Source organism: Tauraco erythrolophus, chromosome 17, assembly GCF_009769465.1.
Source record: "Tauraco erythrolophus isolate bTauEry1 chromosome 17, bTauEry1.pri, whole genome shotgun sequence".
NCBI lineage: Eukaryota > Metazoa > Chordata > Aves > Musophagiformes > Musophagidae > Tauraco > Tauraco erythrolophus.
The window spans coordinates 12,659,969-12,685,539 of NC_141481.1; the positions used below are offsets into that span (position 1 = coordinate 12,659,969).

The window sequence follows — 25,571 nt, forward strand, 5'->3', positions numbered from 1 at the left end:
CATCTGCTGGCTCCAGTTTTACCAGCTAAAGAAGGTGTTGCCTCCAGCCTGCTCTTAGTCTCCATGACCATCTTTCTCCTAGATGCTGCACCGCCTTGCATAACTTGTTTCAGCTTTGTCTATGAACTTGCCTTAATCTATTATGACAAAAAAAGAATGATTTAGGTTAAGTAAGACGTGTGTGTGTGGGTTTGTTTGGTTTGTTTTTTTTTGGTTTTTTTTTTTAATTGGTGGCCTCACCTTTTGAGTGTAATGCATTAGAGTGTGACCACAAGGGCAGGTGAGCCAAAGATGTGGACAATGTTAACTTCTGGAGTGAAGCAGCAGTCATGAGCACCTGAGTATGTTCATGTAGGATCAACCTGTTTCAAATTCTGGGTTTATAACGTGCAAACATGTGAATGCCCCAGGAGATGTCCCTTTATTTTTGTTGCTACTAGCCATCTGGCAATAGAGCAACCTTCTTCTCCAGCTGGTTTTAAATACTGAGAAAAAACGCCAGGATGATGCAGTTTACCTGAACTTTAGTGTTGATCTCGTTTAAAGCTAATTTCCATGATGCCATAGTAGTTTTTTATTCTGCCAAAAATTAACTTTAGTGGAACGAAATAAAATACAGTAACTCATTGGACCTGTTCTGTGGTAGTTTAAGTTGTCCAGAATGGTTTTCTAGGAAAAATATATGCCTTTATGCTGAAAAAGTCCTTTATAGAGCTGTATGTTGTCCAAGTTGACACTCAAGTCTGCTTTCATTCCTGACGGCACCACAGAAATTTCAAGAATGGTAACAATGTCAGGCTTGAAATGTGTGCTTTGCTTCTCTCCAGTGTCTTTGTAAGTGATACTGTTGCTTCTGGGGAGTGTTTGGAGAACATTATTAGAGCACATCTGGAATGTGCAGTCCCTATGAATGTGGCCAGTTCCGTTAGGGAATCAGAGCTCAGTGTTGGTGCAACTGCTGAATATCAGACTATTCTGACTGTGTTAATGTAATAGCAAAATCTGCCCAGTTTGCTCAAGTAATGTATCTGAAGCTTAATAGGCCTCTGTTCACTCGAAACAGTGACCCTTAAATAAATAACTGAAGCAGCTTTCCAGCTCCAGAGCTTGTCCTTGGGTTTTCTTGCCAGTCCTTTTGGTTCTATAATTCCATTTCATGTAATTAAAAATCTTTCTGTGCTGTGTGAAAGACACACAGAGCAGAAAATGTGGAGCCGATGAGTGTTTTCAAAGCATGAAGTAAACACGTTTGGAAAAAAAATATTTCCCCTCTGATTTGCTGAACATAAAGGTCACCTTGAGTTGGAGCGCATCGTTCTGGTGCTCGGTGCTGTCCCTTGGGCCTCAGCTGAACGCAGACGCCACTGGTCAAGATCTCTGCCTGGAAAGTGAGTGCGCTTTAAACTTACCTGAGGTTTCAGAAATAGCTTGGTTAACTTTTAGGAAGTTGTTGATTCTCTCAGTACACAGATTCCTGTAGTGATGGTAGGAAACTGCAGGTTGTCAGCTGCTGAAGGGAAAGCTAATGGCTGCCAAGCATGGAATTTCTAATGTAGCTTCATCGCAGCTCTGCAAGCTGGCATTGTCATTTCTGTAATTAAAAATTCTAAGTAGGTTTACCTTGTTGGAAACTAAATCCATAAGTCGTTTCTCGGACTTTGTTTCTGTTTTGCTTCTCAAAATTTTGCATTTGCATCAGCATGGATGTTTTCTTGCATTTGTCTTGTTCAGCAGTTCAGGTTTTTCATCTTCAATGTTTAATATTACTTGTGAGAAGAGTAAGTTGTTTTCAGAACCAGATGTCATAAGTTCTGGGAGAAAATGAATCTGTTAACTTTAGCAAAATTTCTCAAAAGTGTCTATTTAGATTGCTTTCCATGTAGGAATAATTACAGGACACAACTAAAGCGCTTTGTTTTCTTTCCTTACTCAGGTCAGATTTTCATTTCTCCTGTCGTGCTGCTGAAGAGAGAAATGATTGTAGTGGAACGTGGTACAAATAGCCACTGACACCGGAGCCTTCGCAGTGCAGAAACGTTCAGAGGAGAGCAAATATAGCTTTTTGTTTGTGTTCTGGATCCGTCTCGTCAAAAGGGAAAGAAAAATGACGACTTCGTCTATTAGACGGCAGATGAAGAACATTGTGAACAATTATTCAGAGGCCGAAATAAAAGTTCGGGAAGCGACCTCTAATGATCCCTGGGTGTCCCTCCAGTTCAGTTATGACTGAAATAGCAGATCTGACTTACAATGTTGTGGCCTTTTCTGAAATTATTAGCATGATCTGGAAACGACGGAATGACACGGTAAGAACTGGCGACATGTATACAAGGCCCTTCCTCTGTAGATTACTGATTAAAACTGGTTCTAGAGAGTGGCGCAACAGTGTAAAGAGAATATTTTGCTATCCAGACGTTGAAAGATTTTCAGTATATCGATCGAGATGGTAAAGACCAGGGCATCAATGTGAGGGAGAAATCCAAGCAGCTCGTGTCTCTTCTGAAGGATGATGAGCGACTCAAGACAGAGAGGGCCCAAGCCCTGAAGACCAAAGAACGCATGGCTCAGGTGGCCACTGGAGTGGGTAGCAATCAGATCACCTTTGGCCGGGGCTCCAGTCAGCCAAACCTATCCACCAGCTACTCGGAGCAAGAATATGGAAAGTCTGGAGGATCCCCAGCATCTTACCATGGCTGTAAGTAACAAGCAAGCACGCATAAATGAAGTTTCTTTTCCTTTTTCTCTTGTGAAATTGTTTTCTGCTTTGTTGTTAGACGGTGCCTGCTAGGAGGATTACTCTGCTGACTGCAAGGGGCTTTTTGCAATGGCTGAGTCCTTGTAGGTCTGCTTCGTGGCACTAATGTCTCTTCAAATGGCTGGTTAAATGTTTGTTTTGGAGAGGATGTGCCTGTTGACGTAAATCAATTAAAAAGCAGTTGTTTACTGTCAATTCCCAAAGGTAGCATTGTCAAGCTGCTTTTGTGAACATGTTCCAGTGTTTGATGTGATAGGCCCCCAATCTCTAGGGAGATTGTTAATGGATTTTTTTTTTCTAGTTTTAAAAGGAGCGCTTGAAAATTTGTTGAGTGTGGTTGAAGAAAAAAATCAGAAATACGAAGTATTTTGTGGATCATTATATATTTTCTATAGATATTTTCTTTATGTTGCTGTTATTTTATGTTAGGACTAATATTGGTATTTAATTTACTTGATTGCTTGCTTGCTCAGCAGTTCTTAGAGGAGTAACTCCTTGAATGTGTCTGTGTTTAAATATTTACTATCAGTGTTTGGTATGTAAGTATTGGTACTAAATACTATATTTCATTCTTTTAAAAATAGAATGATGTGGAAAGAATGGATTCTTTATACCACTGCTTAGGGGAACTCCCTGTCATGTTAGGAAGAGGCCTGATTTGGCACTAAATCCTTCTTAATAGAAGTAATGATCTGATGAAAGCTGCTTTGGCTGGAGTGTCAGTGGTTGTGGTCTACTTCTGAAGGAAAATCTTTTCTTTAAATGAATGCTTATAGTGTGTGGAGGACTGTAACTGAGCCAGTGTGGTGAATTGATTGAGCACCGGTTTTAAGAATCTCAAGTTTGTCATGTCCTGTGTCCCAAAGCACTTCTCAAATTATAAATATGTGAATGGTGTTAGTACCCCTGACATGTGCAGACGTTTTCTGTGGAAGGCAGTAGGAGATAGCAGGACAAGTCAAGCTAGGATGAAGAAAACTTCTATCCAATTAAAACTATGGAGAAGAGCGGGAAAATATATATTTTTTTTTCAAAAGGAAATGCTTTGAGCATGCAAGGTTCAAAAAAAGCGCAGGAAGGTTTCCAGGTACGAGAATTTTTCTTATCTCTTAATCAGTAGTGGAATAACAAACATCTTCGTTTTTCCTGTAATAACTGTACTTGAGCATTGATTCAGTATAAATTTTTGAAGAACATGTATATCGTTATCACTATATATGATATATCAATCACTATCGTTACCACATTTCTTCTTTTGAGGTCTGTAGACCTCTGTTGACTACAACAAAAATTCTTAATTTAGGAGACAGATTGAAATGTTGTTGTTTTTAACTTATGCTGATGGACTGAAATAGTAGTCACTAAGGTGCTGAGCACACCTTTGGTTTGTTCCACAGGGTTATTTCTTCATCAGCTCTTAACTTTAATTAGTGCATGGAACTACTGTTCGTCATGTTAAGTGCTACCACAGGCTTCAAACTATTCCTCACAGTAAGGATTGAGCAATGCAGGGTGTTTCTGGATTGTTTTTCTTCGGACATTTTAAGAGTTTGGATGAGCAACTAGATGTCGAGAGGAAGTTTGGTTATTCTTTTGGTACAAAGTGTTCATTTAGTGGATGCTCTCATTTGCCTGCGTCCGAGTTTGCTGTATATCTCTATTTGCAGGATTACTTTTGAGGTAATGATTTCTTAATCTTTCTACTCCCCTCTCATAAGCATGTACCTAAGAAGCTTTAGAAATCTCAGGCTTTTTTCTTTTCTTTAGGTTCTTCCTCTGTTGTAGACTCTTCTGGACTTAATCAGCAAAAATACAGATGATTGTTAATTTTTATGATCTGTATCTTTTGAAGTTTTAACACGTTCCTTGTGTGGTTTAATTGAGCATAGTAAAGCAAACCAGCACCTTACAAAACAGCTGTGCTAAGTGCTTCCGATAATGGAAAACTGTGTAGAGCTCTGTGCTTTATCCTAGGAAACGAGGAAGGAGTTTCATCAAAATCCAGATGTTTAATCTGTTACATAAATGTAGGGTTATTCTTGTGCCTTCTAAATTTAATGGAAAAGATGCTTTTTGTTATTTAAAGTGAAAGAGATTGTATCCGTCATGTTTTCTTTCATTCTGTAACGATACCCTTCTTTTGTTCTGAAAATATGGATTCAGTAAAATATGTAAAAAAGAGTTAAATTACGCTTAGCTCCTGGGAAATACTCTCCTTATAACAGTTTTAAGATGCGGTTGCTGTACTGTGTGTTCTGGTAGAACTGTCTTTCATTCCTCTGAGCCTTTGAAGAGGAGATCAGAGCCATTTAGATTTGCAATCTACAGCATAAGATTTGCCTATTAAAAATGTACATCCACCCTCTTTGCTAAATATTTAGCATGTCTTATTAAAATTAAAGTATAAATAAACTTTGGGAGAGTGTAACAGCCTTTTTACCAACATAGCTGAATGGAATATTTCATCTTTCTGTTTTGGTGTTAGCACACTTTTCCTTGCTCGATGCAATGGGTGAGGATTGCAGATTTGGAGAATTCTTAGCTGAATGCATTCCCTTACTTGAAAAGATTGTGTTTGGCTCAAAGATCTCCTCATTTTTCATACTTTCTTGCAGAAGAAAAGAAGCCGGAGCTGGCTGAAAGAGCGTAATAGCTTCTCCAGGACAGATCAGTAGGGGAACAAGTAACTTTCAGTGGATAATGCGTCGGGATTGTGCACGAGGGATCTCTTCCCCCTTCTGTCAGTCATGGAGAGTGCAATGTTGGATAAGCCAGTGGACCCTTTTTTGTTCAGTTTCTTCAGAATGTTGAGTTAGTGCACTGTACAGTGTTGGCTGTGAACACTGCAGTGCTCAAACTGCTGTTATTCTCTGGCTTCTTAAGCAGATGTGTGGGCTCGTATCTGAGAGTGCGTGTAAGAATTGCTTTTTGTATTTGTTGTTGAGCCGGAAAGGCTTTTCTTGTAGGGTTGCTGGTGCTTGTGTCCCACATTTATCCTTTATGAAAAAATAAAACTGGTGTTGATAGCCTGTATAGCACGAGAGAATTCAGGATGGAAAAGTGTTTCTTGACTGAGGTACCATTCCCTCGCTGCTGCAGACAAGATGCAGGACCTGGCGATTGAGGACGTTTTCCCTGTTTCCTTGCAGATATTTCCATCTCATCTCTAACAATCCTTTAGAAACTGTAGAAAGTGAAATGGTGAAGCATGATAGTTTTTAATAAAATCCTTTCCCCCAAAGCTTTGTCTTAATGACTGTGTTGGCCCTGAAGATCTCTATGCTGTAAAGCTTTTATAATTCTAAAGAGTACATTATAGCATGTGAATATTACTGACTATTGATGCAAACATTTATACAAGTATTAGTATGTTTTGCTCTCTAGTCCTATAATCTGTAAATGGAAGCCAAGAGAGATACCTACCGTAAAGCTAAAATCAAAAAAAAAAGCTTCTCCCAACCTCCATCTTGTCAGCAATTTCAGACATACTGGGGATAATTGGCTATTTTCCATCTTTAAGCCAACGGCAGTTAACCTTCAGGTTGGGAGCTATTAAATATTCCATGACAAAATACATTAAAGTATTTATTTTGGAAAATATGTAAATCGTATGGAGTTGCAGGAAATCTGATAGCAGGTTTTTTTCATGTTAAATTTTCTTATGTGACGCTGAAGCTAAACCTACTGGGAAGAGGAAGGAATGTAAGGTCAGTCTTTGAAATCTTTTGGAGCAGTAGTTCCCCACCCTTAATCTGGCTTTGTGTCTAGATATTGTGTTTATGCTAGATGTTAGTCACCCAGTTTTGAAAACTTCAGTCTCTGTTCCTACGTGTTCCTAGCCTTGTTTCATCTACAGCTGCCAATGACCACTTAAATAGGATTCTGGATTTATGGCTGCATGAGGAGAAGTCGGGTGTTCTTAATATAGACCTCTTAAGTCTGAACTGTGATGCTGTTTCAAGCCTGGGAGTGCATTTGTGAAGAGTTACTGGTCTTGATAAAGTCCTTCATCTAGTAACTATCTTTTTAAAGTATTCTTTCAGCGGAGGCTTACACAGGAGTATTACTCTGTTGCTACTCTGGAGTCATCAGCATGGCAGAAGCATAACCCACAGTCACTGCTTGGCAGACAGTTCAGGATTCCTGCAGAACACTGTGCTCGAGCACCTCGGGCTGCAGAAGCTCTTAGGAGACGTGGCAGGATTGTAGGAACTTGGATTACCTTGTTCTTTCTCAGCCACCTTGGGAGCAGGTCAGTTGTGTTGTCTTTAGCAGACCCATCCAGATTGTCACAGTCGAGGCTGTGGCCGCTCTGGAAGCGAGCAGTGAAGTTTGCTGCAGCTCCCTGTGGCTGGGGTGGTTATGGAGTTGGAAACATGATGGAAAGAACCCTCAACCTGGAGGGAAGTGACTGACACAGCCAATCTTTGACACCCCTACCCCCAGCAGATACTATGTTGAATTAGTTTTCAGCTTGAAGGATCTCAGGAAAATGTTGCTTCTCTCCCTATGCTGCCTTCGTGTTTTAAAACCATGTTTCCTGAAGCCCCGCTTTTTAAAGGAGTTCTCTCCTATTATGCCTAAACCAGGCGTAACCCATGTTATTTCGGGTTGTGCACACGTCCCTCCCATTGACCATCTGCTGCCTTGGGTTTGGGTTGCGCTTAGAAATGCTGGCAGGGCAAGACTGGTGTGTGTTTTAGTGTCCTGATTTCATTTCCACAGACACAGCAGAGGGGCACAAGGCAACCTTCCCGGTGTGACCTGGTTTTAGAGGAGCGCTGTGCCCAGAGGTGGGCAGCTTGGCTGGGAAGTCAGGTTCATTGTACCTACAGCCTATTCGATAAAAGATTGGTGAGAGATGGACTGAACAGGGCTTTTATGGATCTTGTGAAATGTCAAGTCTCTTAACCTTACTGTAAAGATTTTGAAAGCATTTTCTTCAGCTGAATGATGAGTTTTAATTCGCAGTGATTATTCACATTAAGTTGATTCATTATTTAAAAGCAGTTTTTGTGAAACGTCAGCAAAGTGTGTTCGCTCGTGTATTTCAGCTTTGTCTCCCCTTCTGCTTAGAGTAGAAAATAATTCGAGGAATTACTGATTTGGGCTTGACATGATAGCGAATTCAGAATGCTCCTGTTTGAAGTTTCCTTATCATCTATTCTGCATCTTTACAGGTTGGAATACATCTCTTGCCTTCCATCTTAAGGAATATACGACATATCATCCAGCAGTGAATCTGGATGAGGCTGTGTGGATAATTTTTATAGCTTGAGGTGTTGAAGGGATTGGTGGACTCCTCTGTTATCTGCCAGAAGTCACTTGAAACTTGATTAATCCTCTTCATCATACTTTTGTTCTTCTGGTGCTCTGAGTAAAGGTGGGAGATGCCATTGGTGTAACCAGGCTTCTGTAGTTGCAATAAATTATCTATGTCTGTAAGGTGAGTGTAGGGGTCACCTGAGAGGAAAAAAAAATGCTCTTTAACCCAAACCAGCCTTAAGGATTTGCTGAGTATTAAATGAATTTCAAGAGTGCTCTGTCTGCTTCAGTGCAATTAGAAATCATGCAGTAAGGCTGATAGCTCCACCTTGACGCATTAATAGGTGCCATTAATTCTCCTCTTGTATTGAAAGATCTCTTTAATTCCCAATGGAAAGGTGGGTTACACAATTCCTTCTAGACTGAGCAGTTGCACATGCCCTTTCACAATCTGAGAGGTTAGACTGGCGTTTGAAAGTATCTCACCTTTATTTGAGTAGTCTTCCATTTGAAGACTAACAAATAGGATCTCTGCTTGGTTCCTGAGTGGATTGCTACCAGTTTCTAAGGTCCTTACCTTGATATTATTCTAATTTTTCAAGTAAGTTTTGGGTTTGTCTGCTTTTTAGTTACACTGATGGAGTGAGGAAGCAGCTTTCTGTCTGAACAAATGTGACTAGAACTGAATTCTCTTCTTAAGAATGCCACCTGCAAATTATAAAGCTGGGGTTTATTTTCCTTGGCGCTCTGTGCCATCACTTGGTCTAGAGTGACATTTAAAAAAAAACCAAAGCAAACAAACAAAAAACCCCCCACAAACAAACAAAAAAGCACACAAAAAAAACGAAACACACGATTCTGAATAAAGTACCTAGTCTTGTTTTTTTATGTTGGGACGGATTTTTATCTTTAATGTAGGCAATGACTCTGCTTTCTAGCTCTATACTGTATATACACTTTAACTCACTAAATCAACCTGCAGATGTCTACAGAGGGCTTTTAATACAGCCAAATACAGTAAATTACCAATAAATACGTATGAAAGACGTCAGAGGCTGTACTAGAGACAGATGGTGGAGTGGAATCCTGCTTTAGTGATTAACTGAGGTTAGAAATGATTTCCTTGCGCTGCAGCTAAGAGTCTTGTTGGGAAAACAGCCCGGTGCCGTGTCTCCCTGCAGAAGCAGATACCCACGGAGTTGCTTCTGGACAGCTTAGGGGAGTGGGGATCTCCAAATGTGGAAGCAGCAACCAAAGCAGGGGCTCAGCAGGTCAGAATTGATCTGTTGAGTCCCATCTTACATAAACGTCTGAGTGAACTGTCATGTGCCGTGGGATAGAGACCCTTTTGTGTGGCAGCAATGCGTTACTGAGGCAATAACCTTCATGCTACATCCCTGCAACTAGCACGTTAGGCAGGATGAGGCCAGTGTAGAAGGGCAGTTACAATGCTGTGGGAATTTAGGAGTGAAGTTGCTGGGCAGAGCATGTCAGATTACTACCAAGTACAGTGAGTTGAATTTCCCCTAATCGTTTGTTGGTGTGTTTGTTTTTTTTTTTTGTAAAAAATATGCTGGCCACTATTTAACGTAGATGGTTTTATAACCACTGCAGAAGTTTACATTTAAAATAACAACATTTTTATCCATGTTTTTGATGTGAGACCCAAGAAAGAATTTTAAATTGACATTTTCTCCTTTGTTTTTTGTAAAAGGAGCTTTAAAGTGCCATTTAGAGTTAATAAAACCAAGTAGAATGAATTGCTGAAAAGCCTAAAAGTGAAAAGAAATAAGCTATATCTGTGAGACCCCTTATTATCTGTGTTCAGATCCTGGAGCCACTGAATGCTGGTCTCTGTTGGAGGCTGTGAGGTAATGGAGCTCTCTGCCAAAGCCAGCCTGCCGTTCCCATGCGCGGCTGGGAGGCGAGGACCCTCCATGGCAGGGCCAGTGAGGCGCTCAGAGCAGGATGCAATCCCTGCTTCTTGCAGCTTTTTAGTGCAAAAACAGTGTGCTATGAAAAGCTGAGACGGTGAGCACTTTCGGTAAGCAGTCCTTCATGAGGAAATGGGAGCAAGACCAATGGAGTTAACTTAACCTGTTTCACATCATTTTAAAGCCATTCCACCAACAGCTTCTTAGTTGTTATGGAATGTAGTTCTGTCAACAGAGACGGAAAAAAAAAGTGCAGGAAATCCCGTTCTTCCCCACAATTGCAGTTAGGGAAACAGAAGAGCAGAAGGTACCTTCCCGATCATAGTCCAGTTGCCATCTGTTCTCAGGTGACTATACTGGTGTCCCATTTGTATGCTTATCCAGCTCTGTTTTTAAACCAGTTGGGACTCTACGATTTCTGTTGGAAAGCCACTTCTTTCTCTTTGTATCTCAAATTTATTCATGGTCAATTTATACCATTAGTTCTTGCCCCTTTATCTTGAAGAGCTTTTCTCACTCCACAGTGTTTGCAAGCCTGATGTATTTAGCAACCAGATACTGCTCAATCTTCTTTTTCGGAAGATAAACACATAAAATATTCTCTCTGCTTGGCAGAAAAGCGTTGCCACATTCGTTCTGTTTTGAAATCATCTGTCTTGGATTTGAATGACTCGAATCACATTTGGTGTTATATGAATTCTGACTAAGGCTTGGATGCAGTAGAGCTGATGTCAGTAAGTGTTCTGGTACTAAAGAAAGTTCTCTACGTCTGTCACTTACAGTTGATGCCCTCAATTAGTAGATGGTCATCAAAGAAATTGTCTTCTTCCTCCGGATCATCCTATTTCTGTTGTTCCCTTCTCAGTCATCATTTTTAAAGTATTCCTGTTTCTTCCTCTCAGTTGACAGTTCTTTCTTAACATTATCTTTTTCATTTTCCCATAACCTCCTGCATTTGTTTGTTACATAATTTTTCTTAAGATCCATCTTAAAGCCAGTTCTTGAGAAACTGTTAGTAAAGTTCCTTGCTGGTAGGCAGTATGATGTAATCCCTTCTTCAGCTGGTTCTTTACCTATTTCAGCTCTTAAACTACCCTGTTCAACAGTAACATCCTATTTAGCATCATAAAATGCTTTCCTGAACTCACACAGATTAACTTTACTGCTTTTCCTTTTGACTGACAAATGGAGAAGGATCTCAGTTTTTCTCTTACGGGCTACATTTTGGTAGCCTGTGTTGAATTTTATCCTATTTTCCTTTTAATTCTCTATATTTTCATATTTAAGAATATTCAAACTTTAAAAACATTTTAAGGTTGTGTTTTCCATGCTGTCAGACATCCTGTTATCTGATGCCCTGTTTATTCCTACTTTTAAGTCTGTACTGGTCCATTTAGTATATTGGAGAGTCTGTCTGTGACTATTGGAGCAAAAAGGACTCGTGAATTAGGCTAATTTAGATACTTTATATGAGAAGGCGTTTTAAAAAGCAATAGAATTGAGTATGAGTACCATCTTTAGTGTGAAGTAGTGGCTGTTTTGTTGGCTTGAAAGCTTCAGGATCAGCACATGTGGAAGGAATCATTCTGGGTGATAAATTACTTTGTCCCTTAGAAACAGAGTGAGATGGGATGGCACGTTGGTATGTGGTGGAAAGGAAAGGTCATCCCTCGTTTACCGAGAGTCACCTTCCTTCTGGCCTGCTGGATGAGAGAGAAGATTGCACTTTTATTTTATAATGTCAGCTTGGCCTAAAAGTTAGAGGAAGACAAGACTAGGAAATACTTGGAGGATTGAAGTAGTGACTGAAAAGTGGGATTTCTTTTTTTTTTTTTAAAAATACAGTTTGGTAATCTAATTTTGACATGCCTAGCTGACCTATTAAGAAATATGATTTCTTTGAGCTTGACATCATAGTTTAAAAATATAGTTTCTCTTTATTAAATGTCAGTATATATTTGCCAAACTAATCATCATTCCAACCATTAAATACAAACTTCCTTGCCAAAGTAAGATAAAATTTCTGTATAAATGATTCAATGATAGAGAATTATCTGAGAGTAGGAGAGGACAAAAATTAATTACTATCTAGTGATAAACCTATTAGTGTTGTCCCATTCGGATGGGAATTTCTGCATGCTACTGTAGTGAAAACATCAGTAAATCGAGAAATTGTGTATTTTGGCTGTCAAGGTTGACTTATTTGGGGAGGAATGAGGGAGATTGTCAGCTGATTCTTAGCTAAGAGAGGTCTTCGTCCAAAGAGCTAGCAACCACCAACAAAGAACAAACCACCCCCCATCATATATACCAAACTTTTTTTTTTTTTTAAACAGAGTGATACAGTATTTTTGTAAATTTTGAGTATGAATAGCTGGCTTGTTGCTCTCTGAGCCTGGCTAGCAGTTAAGATAGTTCTTTATCTGCCCCATTAAGACTGTATTATTTTACAGACAAGTGGGTGGTATCCAGTTTTACCCTGGTCTTGGCCAACTCCCAGCACATTCTTACTGACATTTTAAAACGTAAGAAATATCAACAAATGTTTTCTTGAATGATTAATTCTGTAGTTTTTTAAGTCAGTGTCCTGCCCCCTGTGGCTCTGATATGCTGAGGCAGGGTATCCAGCATTGGTTGGTGACACTTCTTGGTATCACAACACCGCTGATGCAAAAAGCCTTTGTTTTAAAGGAAAAACATTCCTGGAAAACAATTGAACTGCCTTGCAAAGTTCTCCCTGCTTGGTTGTTCTGCCTTGTTAACCTTGACCTTGGTAGGAGCCTTATCTCTGGCAGTTCAGGCTGGAGCCCATGGTGGTCAGTGGGTCGGTGGCCCTTGGCACCCGGGGGTCTGTCACTGTGCTGGGGGCCTTGGAGAATGGCTGTGCGAAAGTGGGGTGGGGTGGTCAGAGGAATAATCAAACCTGTTGTATCTGTTTGGTGTTTGATGTTAAATTGGCTGGGTTTTGTTTCCAACAGCTACGTCCCCTCGAGTTTCCTCGGAGCTTGAGCAGGCCCGGCCTCAGACAAGTGGAGAGGAAGAGCTCCAACTGCAGCTCGCACTGGCCATGAGCCGGGAGGTGGCGGAGCAGGTCAGTTCCCGTGTAGGTTTTCCAAAATGTCTATACTTTGATAGTTGAGAGATCAATCCTGTTTTTTCAATGGCAGCTTGGCTTTGCTCCAGTGGAATAGGGGGAGAGGAAGGCCATTTTGGAAGATGTTGCTTTTTTTTTTTTTTTTTAAAAAAAATCTCTTTCTAAAGTAACTGCAGCCTCTGAGCTGTTGAGACTAGGGGAAGATGACAGTCACTTTGCAAGAAGACATTTGTGTGGGAGGATGTTAATCATCATGTTACTGAAGATGTTTTCAGTTGGGAAGAACTGAAAACATAATTAGTCCTGAAAACCTTCATTAACGGGGCCAGCATAAGAAATGTCAGTGAATTCTGATTACAGTGAAATTTTGAACGATCTGCTCAGTCGGTGAGATTGTCTGGAACAGAAGGGTGATCTGACACAAAGTACTAGGATTTATAAAGAACCTGGTTTAAAATAACTCTGCTCCTAATCTATCACATGGGTTGTGTTGCTGTGGTAATTCTTAGGAGGTTCATTCTGAAATTGGAGTAATGCTGTAATTGTGGATAAAGTTTACTGCATATTAATATATAACAAAGTTGTCGAGTCTCAGCTATGAGTGAAAATTCAAGTCAGTCTCGTTGAGTGTCTGTAGTACTTTAGAGGCTTACTGCGATGGTTTTAGCTTACTGGTGTATGTTAGCCATTAGTATCTCCATGCTTGGAAAGGGAAACTTATCACCCAGTAAACTTTGTCGTTACTGAGCAGTAAAGTTAAAGAAAATAAAATCAGGATCTATCAGTTGAAATAGCTTAAAAATTCGCAAGGGAAATACCAGCTGGGAAATTAGTCAACTTCTGAAAGACGTGATGCAAGCAAAGATATTTAAAGTAGTTGAACGTATCACAACCATGGTAGTTCCCAGATGTTAAAACCCTACAAAAGATGCGTGGACTTGGCTGGATTAATTAGCTTAGAATTCACTTAGTGTTCTTTGTAACGATTTCATCAGTTATGGAGGGAAGCTGACAAGAGCCAGGAAAAGCAAAGTTTAATTCACTGTCTCCTTCATTGGTGATTTGAATGTTCAAAACCATTACAGTAATTTAAAGATGGGATATTTACTTTGTCATTCAGTTCCGTGCTGTTTCTAGCATTGTATCTGAATTTTTGGGAAGAATGTTTCATTTATACCTTTCCCGTTAGGAGTAAAACAACACGAGGTAGATTTCAGTCAGCAAAATGGATGTTGTTACGATGGCACTGTTACACTGGCGTTACAGGGTCAGGCTGCTCCTGACCTCTGTTTGAGGCAAGAATGAGAAGGAAATTTTTTTTTTTTTCTCCCCGTTGCGCTGTGTAGAAGTCACAGCGATAATGCTGGCAGTCCCACCGAGGCGTGCCCGCGGTGCGCGTCACTCCGAGGGTGGCAGGGAGCACTGCCCGGGCCTTCCCTGGCAGTGTCCTGCCGAGGGGCTGGACACCTGGCGGGAGCGAGCAGCACAGTCTAGGCTAATGGTCTATATCAACAGTGTTGATTTCCTTTGCAGGAGGAGCGCCTCAGACGCGGAGATGATCTGAGATTACAGATGGCTCTGGAGGAGAGTCGCAGAGACACAATTAAAATTCCCAAAAAGAAGGAGGTAGTGCCTTCGACTAAGAAATTCCCGGTTATGCTGCCAAAAGCTGAAATACAGTAACACAAAATAGCTTAATACTGAGCTCTTGTATGCTTTTGGGATTGCTTTGTTGTATAGCTTAAAGCTTCTTCCATGTGGGTTAAATTTCAAACTACTAGTCTATGCAGGTGTGTAAAAGGAAAAAAAAAAAAAATTGCTTCTTCACTCTCATGGGTTTGTACTTCAGATTGGTGATGCTCTTGATTAAAGCTCAGATTATTCCTGCCCTCAGCACACCACTTTGTTGGACCTAATGGATGCCCTGCCCTCGGCACCGGCCCCGCAGAAAACGGAACCTTGGGGACCTCCTGCTGTTGCAAACCAAACTGATCCCTGGGAGGATCCGCGGTTGCAGCTACTGCCTCTGACCCATGGCAATCCTTCGGTAAGAAAGAACTGCCAGGAGGAATGCTTATTTAAAAGTTCCTGCTTGTTCATGTGGAGCTTTGCAGAGTTTCTCTATGCACAGTGTCATGCTTGATAACGACAAGTGCATTTTGATTGTTTCCTGTAGTCGAGAACTAACATTCCCCGAACTCATTGCCACACAGAAACAAATGGAAGTTGCAGTCTGTTCCTGCTTTTTAAGCAGCTGGGGTTTTGTGTCTGCATTTTGAATCTTAAGAAAGAGGAGAAGAGTGAAGCTTCTGTCACCTTTGCACAGCAAAACCAACTTGTCTCAGACGGGGGAGATGCTCATGCTTTGACTGCTGGTTGTGTCCGGTGCTGTGGGCTCAGATTTTTGCCAGTATTTAATGTAGTACTTCGGCAGGGTGCTGTGATTAGGAAGGCCACAGATCTGAATTCCCGTGTCTTTAATTGCTCCTACTGAAATGTGATGTGTATAGAATCACAGAATGGTTTGGGTTGGAAGGGACCTCAAAGATTATCCAGTTCCAACCCCTCTGCCATGGGCAGGGACACCTTCCACTACACCAGGTTACTCAAAGCCTCATCCAACCTGGCCTTGAACATTTCCAGGAATGGGGTGGCCACAGCTTCTCTGGGCAACCTGTTCCAGTGCCTCACCACCCTCTGAGTGAAGAATTTCTTCCTTGTATCCAATCTAAATCTCCCCTCTTTCAGTTTGAAGCCATTGGCCCTTGTCCTGTCACCACACACCCTTGTCCAAAGTGCCTCTCCAGCTTTCTTGTAGGCCCCCTTTAGGTACTGGCAGGCTGCTTAGAAGGTCTCCCCGGAGCCTTCTCTTCTCCAGGCTGAACAGCCCCAACTCTCTCAGCCTGTCTCCATAGCAGAGGTGCTCCAGCCCTTGGATCAGAACCAAATGGATTAAATTGTTTAAATAGAGATTTTTATACTAAACAAAAAAACTGAGGTGAATTTTAAATATTCACCATGTTTCATAAGCTTTTGGTGCTAAATTCATGGAATCTTGCTGAAGTGAAAGACCCAGTGCTTTACATCCTAAAGAACAATTAAGGCCACTTTTTTGCTCGTTTGCTTTAGTGTGTCCGTGCTGCTGCCGGCGCCGTGTGCCGTTTCCTAGGTTAGCCATGGTCTGGCCAAGGAGTTACTCTTTTATGTAAGGAAGTTAATGGTTCCTCACAGTACGTGTTAAACTCACTACGTCTGTGGAATTGAAGCTGGATCTATTTTTTTTGTTGGATTGGGGTTTGTTTTTCCTTTTTTGAGGGAACAGGGGGTTTCTGTGCGAGTGGAGAATTTTTCATGAAGTCTGACCGCGTAGTTCTGTCAGTTTTGCTTCAGGCTGGGGATTCCTCCACCTCTGCTATAAAGCGCTTCCAAGTAATTTGCATTAGCATTCAGCACGCCACCATCCGTGTTCCTGATGAAAATTTTGAAGTTCAGTAATTAAATGCTCCCCCCCTGCCTCATGATGGCATGAAGGCACCTACATAGCTGCTGGGCCAGCTACAGCTCATTGTTCTAAGTGTAATCTTTCTTTTTTTGGTGATAAACTGCAAGCATGACATCAGAAAAAGTCCCAAGTTTTAGGCCCTAAGGCTGTTCAATGTATTTTTCCGTGGTTAAAAAACAAACCAAATCCACCTTTTTCAAATCTCATGCTTGATATGTCATCCTCTGACAAGATTTTCCTTGCATCGTTTGCAGCTGTAGCGTTTCCTCCCAGTGGCTCCCAACTTTATTAATGCCGTAGAACACTCCCTTGATCCAGCGTGCTGGTTGCTTGGCTCCCAAGGATAGTCTTGAAGATGTAGGATTTATGAGTTTAACTGCTAATAGAAGAGTGACTCATGAAATTGCATTTCTCAGATCCTGCATGTGCTTTGGCATTTCAGTAGAGATAATGGAAGCTATGGGAAGGTATCTTCCCAAGTGCTCTGATTTTGTGTGCTTTTTATGAAAGAAAAGACATTTCTTGAAAGCTTCCGCTTGTGGGAAGTGCTGTCATTAGCTTTTCTTGTGTGGCATTGCTCGTAACTCACCACTAAGCGTAGGTAAAGGAAATGTAAGTACTGATGTGCGAATAACTGGACTTATTTGGAGAATTTTACCATTTCCTGGTCTGAAGCTGCAGCAAGACCAGTGCCTCCTGTTGATGAAACAAAGACTGACGTTGCAAATTGGAATTTGTGCCACTGTGTGTAGCACTGAATTGGTTTTTAAGAATATTGTGATGCCAAGGGGGGGTTGTATGTAGCTTTGAAAAATAAAACAATATTCAGTTTTAACTTGAAACCCACATGGTGGTTAAAGATAATAGCTGTGTACTGCGTGGGTAATTCTGTCCCACTCTTGGGTTGTGCAGTTAAACCATGACTGGTTGAGAAGTTTTCCTTGGGGAAGAGGAAATGTGTTTGCATGTGCTATCTGACTCGAAGGTAATTGATCACCATAGAGTTGTGCAGAACGTGCATTTAAGTACTGGGTACCAGTTCCGGCGCTCTGATGGCCCGGAAGGGGGATGACATAGGAGCAAAGCAAGAGTGGTACCTTCCAACACAGACCTGGCCTACTGCAAATCTGAAACGTGATTTTTCTTCAGTGGTCCTGGGGTTTGGTAAGCCAAAAATAGTTTCATTTAATGGTAAACGGAAGAAGAGGTCACCTAAGCTGAAAAGCAATAAATTAATAGGTTGAGGAGGAAGAAGAAAAAAACGGCAGGAAATTGTATGTAGTGAGGCAATTTCCTTTCTCATTCCTGCTCTCTTTGTTGCCTTAATTTGTCATTTTGCACTAGGAAGCCCTGACCTTGAGCACAACCTGTTGATGTACAAGCAGTTTGGTAATCTCAATTCGTAGGACTGAAGAGTTGTCAGCATCTTCCAGTAAAAATGGAAATCCTGAACATAAAGGCATTGAATTTAAAAAAAAAAATAAAATAGGAAGGGGTATTAGATCTGTGTCAGGAGGAGTGCTTGCAAATGGGAATAAAAAATGCACAACCAGCTCAGAGAAGCTGATTATATTGTTATAAAATATAACAATTTATATTGTTATAAAATAACAATATCGTTAGGAGTTTGAAAACTATGACCTTTGAATCTTACAGATTGCTTTTCTTTGTCCAAGTCGTAATGTTGTATGTTTCATACCTTTTACATACAGGCTTTTTAGAGACCTTCTTTCCCATGAGTTCATAAACACACCCTGTGATTTAGGTCACCTTCAGGCAGATGTTGTCTGTTGTGGTGGCAGTGTGTGTAACAAACAAAGGCAAGTTTATTTTCTTGTTGGAACTGCAGGGTTTTTTTTAATTCAGTTTCAAATGGGAGGTTTGTTTTATTCATCCATCTTGCACAGAATTTACTTGCACTTGTTCAGTGTGTGTGACCAAGATGCTGAGACTTACCAGTATTGCTAATGTTGAACTGCTTCACCTATTTATGTGTAGTATTAATTGGCAGTGATGGCCTAGGAGAGAGGTGAATCTCCAGGGAAATCTTTCCAAAGTGAAACTGTACTGACTTGTGTTCTGCTGGCTGTTTTTGCAGGTGCCAAACCAGCTGCTTCCGTTGACCCTTGGGCACCACCAGCAGGATCCACAGCTCAGTCTCTGTCCAAAAACGTTGACCCTTGGGCTCCTGCTCAGCCATCTTCTACTGCAGCAAAATCTTCTGTGGATCCTTGGGGACCAGCACCTGCAAACAAACCTCTCTCTACTTCTGGTGAGAAACAATCTCCTCTCGTATCCGTGGTATTTCAGTAATGAAGGTGAAATCCAAGTGATATTCCTTGCATTACTTGGTTAAAAGAAGCCACGTGCTTAACGATTTGCAGTACCGATCTGCAAAATAAATGGGAGTTGTGATAGCTGGCAGCGAAAAGAACTTCAAATGTAATTATTCTGACTTAGAGCTCTGAGTTCATGTTGCTGCTTTGTGTTCTGTCCCTTCTACATTCCTTTGTTGGTGTGTGTGGATGCATGCTGAGCACTTAGTGCTGCTGCTGTTGGGTTTTTAAATGGGGTTTATCTTTAATTAGACAAGGACTTAATTTCTGGAAATGAATGATACTATAATTTTACCTTTCATCATGATAAATAGCTATGCAGATAGACGTCTCTGCAGATGTAGATTGACAGGTTGAACAGCTCTGAGACTTTTAGAGGTGCAAATGAAGGTTTGTTATTTCAGGCTGAGAGTGTGAAAGCTATCCCTGAGCCCTTGTGTAGCCAGATGCAGAAGGTGCTGATGTAATTGTCTATTCATGCTCTGTAACTAATGCAACCTTGATGAATCTTAATACCTGGTATTTTGTGTTGGCACTGTGGCTAAATGCGTCCTAAATGCATTTTCTGCTCGTCATTCCTCTCAGTACTCATAAACAAAGGAGTCTGAGTACTGCAAAAAGTTGTCTAATCAGCTTTTCACTGGGCAAAGGGCAATGGCTGGATCACTGTGAGAATGATTCTTGAGCTGTGGTGGGTCTTTGTTCTTGATAAGAAGTGGTGTGGTCATACAGGACCTTCACTCGTTCTCTTGGGTTTTTTGTCTTTTTGTGCTCTTTATGGAGCTAAGTCTGTACCTTCATTTGCTTGAAATGTGTTGAAGGTTAAAAACTAAATTAGAAAAACATTTCAACTAATCCCAAAAAAGAGCAAACTTTGCAGCTTTTCAGCAGTGTGATTGTTGTTCATTTAGGTGTGGTTTTTCTTCCTCTGTTTTGAGGTAAGGACACGTCCACATTTTGGAAATGTTATGTTTTCATTTGTTGCAAACTATGGGCAAGTTCTGGCGCTTGAGCTAACAGGGCCTTACCGTCTCCACATGGCATAGATAACCTTTTCTTTTGCATTCCTGCTCCTTTTAACTCGGGAAGTGTAAGTCAAATACACACACTTGGTAGTTTGGGCTGTAAATTCGTGGCTGTGCTCTTCCTTCGCAGCAATGTACACCTGCCTATACGTCCCTGTAGTGCAGACACCCAGTAAAAACCCAGCGTGCTAAGGTGTGCCTTACGTTGTGATTTTTTGAATTAGTTGGCTCATACTGTAAGAAAGGACAGTTCTCTGACACTGTCCTCCTCCTCCTCGGTCCTGGGTGAGAGTAGGAACGTTCCAGCTGATCCGAACTGCTGTCCCGGAACCTGACAGAGTGGCTTCTTGGTGACACGAATGGGCTAGAAGTTGCTTTCGGTAGGATCAGGTGTGTGATGCAACCGAAGATGTGTTAATGACAGGGCTGTCTTGTTGTTTTGAACAGGAAGTACATCTTTTGACCTCTTCAGTAATTTGAATGGTACAGTTAAAGATGATTTTTCTGAATTTGACACACTTCGAACTTCCAAAAAGCCAGGTATGAATCAAATTCTTAGCATGTGGACACTTTGAGTGATACTCTCAACGACAAATGTCTCTATTCTTTAATTTATGTTAGAAAAAAAAAATAAAAATTGACTTTTACGAAGGAAAATATTAAAGCTGGCGATAATGCAGCAGTAAAACCTTGTTAACTTTTTGGCCTGTGCATGAACTAATGGGGAATGGGCCTTTTGCTTTGTAAACCACAGAATTTCACTGTAACCTTTTGCTGCATCGACCCAGAAATTTACCTGACTTCTAAATTTACAGTATCCAATGTCTTTGGAATATGGCTCATGCTCAGAGAGTCAAACAGAAGAATATTGGCTAGAATTTACACAATTGAGAAATTCAGTTTGTAACAGCAGTAGGAAGATGAGAAAATACACTTCTATGAACTCTTTAATTTATTTTTTTATTCGATCATTAGTCACTAAAATAAAAATTGCCAGACCTTAACGTGTAACTGCTTTGGTACTACGTGCTTTCAGGATGGTTCTGCCTGAAAGAACGGTGACTAATTCAAAGCTGGATTAGGCTTCTTCACCACAGAAGAGAAAACCTGGGTGGAAGCTCGCTAGGAAGGGTGCAGCAGTGGTGTAGTGCAAGGGCGGAAGCCAAGGCTTTGGAATATCTTTTCCCTGGAGACTCTTAGTCCCATCTGTTGCAGCATAGCTGTGAGAATATTCCTCAGGGCAAATGAGGTAGCGCCTTCGGTAGGGCACTGCAACTCTTAACTGTAGCTTCTTCAGACTCTTCTAGAGAGCATTTGTCTGCTTGCATGCTGTAAGGGTGTAACACGTACTGAAATGTTTAAATCTGACTAATATAAACATTAGATCTTAAAACGTTTCTGCTGTCAGAGACTTGAAGGTTTTCTTTGCTTGACTCTGTAGATTAATAAGTTTTGTTTTTCTCCTTGTGTTGTTTCAGCTGAATCAAGTTCCACTTTGCCATCTCAGCATAGCGGTACCACAAGTCCGGATCTCTTTGATTCCCAGCATTCAAGCATGACATCAGGCAAACAGAGTGCAGCTCGGAAAACCCCTGAGTCTTTTTTGGGCCCCAATGCTGCTTTGGTGAACCTGGATTCACTGGTGTCTAAGCCACCGCAACCTGTTACTTCACTGAATCCCTTCTTGGCACCAGGTCTGTTTCTGCACATTCCTTCAGTTTTCTATTTTAGCTTTCCCTTCCTATAGGAAAACTCTGCATGACCCAGTCCTGTTTGATTTAATAGGTTCGGGCTTGTTTTTCTTGGTTACTTGGGCCAACAGATCATGACTGAGAGCAGGAGGGTGAGGCATCATGGTTTCAAGGCGTACTGCCGGACCCTGAAAGCACAGAGTTTCTGCTCTTGTGTCTGCAGCTGATCTGCTGGCTGAGCTTTGTTCGAGCAGTAGTTCTTCCACTTTTGCACTCACTCTCTCAAAACAATCTGTGTTAAAGAAGGCTTTGGGTTATTAAAAATGGCTGAGCTAAAGCTGATTGATTGTCAAAACAGGTAAGGTGTGAATGTGTGCCACCAGAGAACGTCTTGAGAAGGGTATTAGGTAGTAGGTTCTTGTGGAAGCAGATAGGAATTGCCCTTTTTCTTGTGCTACAGCAGGTGCAGTAGGCTCTCTGAGTGCAACCTGAGGTTCCAGATAGCAAACTCTGCAGTATAATGTAGTGGGTTGCTTGTTAGGCTGTCTTCAGGCTAGTGTGATAAACCAGTTTTGATCAAAGCACGCTCTCAGTGTATCTTGAAAAAAATACCGTTGCAGTTCTGTAAATTGATGCCTGTTAGTGAGCCTTTAGTTCTAGCAGATTGAGATGGTGACACTAAACATAGAAGATATATGTATTTTTTAAAAGCTGTTCACATGCACTGAAATTTCTGTGTGACACTAGTATGGTGAAATACTTTAAAATGATATTTCACTATTTATCTTCTTCACTCTTCCAGTGGAAAAAAAAATGACAGTTTATTAAACTCCTTGGATAGGAAAAAAACAGTAATTCTGAGCAGCCTTGGCAGTGTTCAGCAAGAGGAAGTCTGTGTATCTGCTGTTACCAGTTACTACAAAACGTTTATAAGGGGTCACTGGGCCATCCAAATAGTGCTATACATATATGGTAAAAGGAATTTGTAGTGTTGGCAGCAGTCCAAAGAACCTCAAACGCTGGGAAAGTTATTCCCTGTTTTTTCTAGCACCGCTGTAATTCGGAAACAACTTGTTTACTTTATGAATTCTTGTCAAAACTCCCTGCCAGAAACATGCACAGCCTCTAAACGTGGTTGGCTGGATGAGATCTTAAAGCAAACGCACGGATCTGCAGCAGCCAGATTGCAGGAAAGGAATGAGGAGAGCCTGCAGTTCTCTTCTATAATGCAAGTTTTAGGTAGCATTTTAAAAAAAAAAACACAACCCCACAACAAAAAAAACTAGTGATCTGTCTGTCCGGTGCTGCTATCAGAAGTGGGAACTGTTGGTCAGCAAAGGGATGTTTTGTGGCATTGATAGGTTCAAGGAAACAGACTCTACTTGTGCAGCAGTGCAACCCCCGTTTGCTGAACGGCATCCCCGTGGGTTTCTCTGCAGGATGATGTGGGGTTGGGAGCGTGTGGGGATGTCCAGAAGGGGCGTTCCTTGCCAGAAAAGACGGTCTCCAAAACCCTGGTGTTTCTGGAGGTGCGATCTCTTACCCTCTTCCCCCTTCTCTCAAAACTAGGCGCCGCTGCAGCACCGGCTCCAATCAACCCCTTCCAGGTGAACCAGCCTCAGCCGCTCACTCTGAATCAGATGAGAGCGAGTCCTGTGATGGGAACCAGCCCTTCTTTCAGTGCCGTGCCACCAATAAGCATGGAGCCAATACCTCTGTCTTCCATGGCCCCAGTGCCTGTGGGAATGGCACCACTACCAGCTATGGGCACTGTGGCATCTATAACACGGATGGGGCAGGGGCTGAACGTGAGCATTGCAGGATCAATGACCCAACCTCTTCACAGTACGGGCGTCCCGCCGTCGGCATCCCAGCCTACAAATACAACTAACCCTTTTCTCCTATAAAGACCCAATTAAAGGAACTTTCCTTTCATGGTGTTTCCAGGCTGAAGTCTTTACAGCAAAACGAACGTGGCCTGTGTGGACTGAACGGTGTGTAAGAGACTTGGAAGTAGATTTGCAGTTTACAGTTATGATCTTTGAAGAGTTGTCTCTACTTACCAGTTAATCTAAATCTAGTCTTTGCTACAGATGGTACCTTACTTTGGCTTGTTGAGCATTAAGTGAAATGTTCAGACTTTTCACCAAAGTTAGATTCTGCCCATTTTGTTACTTTGTTAATCATTTCAATACACTTTCTAGGGAGAACCTGCCATTTTAAAACTCCGTTGGCTATTTTGTAGATGTCAGATGATGTGCTGGATCCTGAAATTACTATTTACCTGCATCTGTCACTTCCTATGCCCATATGATAGACCTGAGATTCAGAGTGCTAGTGAATGTTTTGCACATAACTATACACAGTTCTAGACTGTTGGTTCACCCATAGTCCTTACTCTTAGGAGAGAACGGTCCGGAGGGCCCAGGTGGCTGGTTTTTATGCATTAAACATTGCAACGCAAAATCGCACTGCTTTCCTGCCAGAGGTCTGACTGAGAAAGCAAGCTTGTCTCGACAGAAAAAAAAACAAACAAACAAACCACAGACAGCCGAAAAACCCGAGAACATTCTCAAGTTGTTGAGTACACCGTGTGCTGTTGTGTGCAGTGTTGAATCCGTACACTACTCTCTAAGGACTCCTGAGGAACTCTCTGTGAGTGGCATGCTGCACTCGTGCTGAGTGAGTGTCCTGCTCTGTGCTTGTCCAGTACCAGCTTCGTTTGGAAGTTATCGTGTATTTTGTTTTTATTTGACTTACGATGTGAGTTGAAGGAAAAAGAAATACAGTGGGGACAACTTGGAATTCGGTTTCACCGGGGCAAGCTTTAAAACTAATTCAGGCTTAACCTTGCTATATGCAGTTACTCTTGTATACTTTTGCACATATTTTGTTTAGTACAGTTTCATATTTGAGTTTGCAGAGTTACCTAATAGTCCTTTTTTTTTTTTTTTTTTTTTTTTTTTTTGCTAATTTTTATAATGTGGTTCTTATTTAACTGTCTGGTTTTGATAGATTTATCAAGTCTGGCTGAAAAATTAAGATATTGGCAAATGTCATTTTTATGGTTTTAATGCCCTCTTATTTATGGTTTTAGCTCTTTGTTTCTGTAAAGAGAGTTTAAAAGGGAAGATTAACACTAAAATATTTACTTTTAAATGAAGTATTCATAATGCAGATCAAAACAAATTCTCTTGACTAATTATTTTTAGATTAATTGAATTTGAGCATAACGTGATTTAAGACTACATTAAAAAGAAAAAAACACTAAAGTCGCCTTTCCCTTGGTTTGTTCCTGTTTTCCGATTACCAAAACGGACAGACGTTTGGCCTTTGTGAAGACCGGAAGAGAGGCTGGTTTTTTCTTGTAGTACTTCTCGAGATGTTGAAAATCCTAATGTACAAACACGACTCGTTAATTTTATGGACTAATTTCCCTTAATGAAAGGTGCAGTCCATATTAATAACCGGTTCCATTTACAACTATTAATTGTAAGCTGAACTCTACTTTTTTAACTTGCATGCCTGGACTCATCGGCACTAAACCACGCTCAGGTTTCAGCCGGCGTTTCCGCTGGAAACCTGGCCTTCTCCTGGCAACGTTCCCGAGCTCTGCTTTCCCCAGCAACGCCAGCGCCTGCAGAGTGCCTGGAAAGGGGTATCCCAGTGCTTGCTCCTGCCTCGAGGGCATCTCTCATGAACTGGTGCATCTTGGTGGCCTTTCCCTAATTAGAAGGAGGTGGGGGGGGGGGGGAATAAAAAAAGAAATAAAAACCAAACAAAAAAACAAAACCACAAAAGAAGCTGAAAGAAACTGCCGGAGTCGTGTGTTCTGGTGTCATGATGCTGTGTGGGTTGTGTGCCGCAGGAAAGAGGGGCTGGCTGATGTGGGAGAGACTGGGTTCTACCTTCTGGTGGGTAGGGAGGCTGAAAGACTATCAAATCTCGGGTACAATCACAGATTTTAGC

At 41.3% G+C, this 25,571-nt stretch overlaps 1 protein-coding gene across 1 annotated transcript; it reads left to right on the forward strand.

Moving 5' to 3' along the window:
• The first annotated feature begins 2,065 nt into the window (after positions 1 to 2,065).
• Positions 2,066 to 25,347, forward strand: LOC104372674 (epsin-2). Its single transcript, XM_086622283.1, is given in 12 exon segments — positions 2,066 to 2,203; positions 2,205 to 2,298; positions 2,301 to 2,396; positions 2,399 to 2,695; positions 12,933 to 13,045; positions 14,582 to 14,674; positions 14,943 to 15,045; positions 15,048 to 15,095; positions 18,649 to 18,822; positions 20,359 to 20,451; positions 21,390 to 21,605; positions 23,172 to 25,347. Coding segments are annotated over 12 exon segments (1,764 nt in total). The 5' UTR covers positions 2,066 to 2,104; the 3' UTR covers positions 23,510 to 25,347.
• The last annotated feature ends 224 nt before the right edge of the window (positions 25,348 to 25,571 follow it).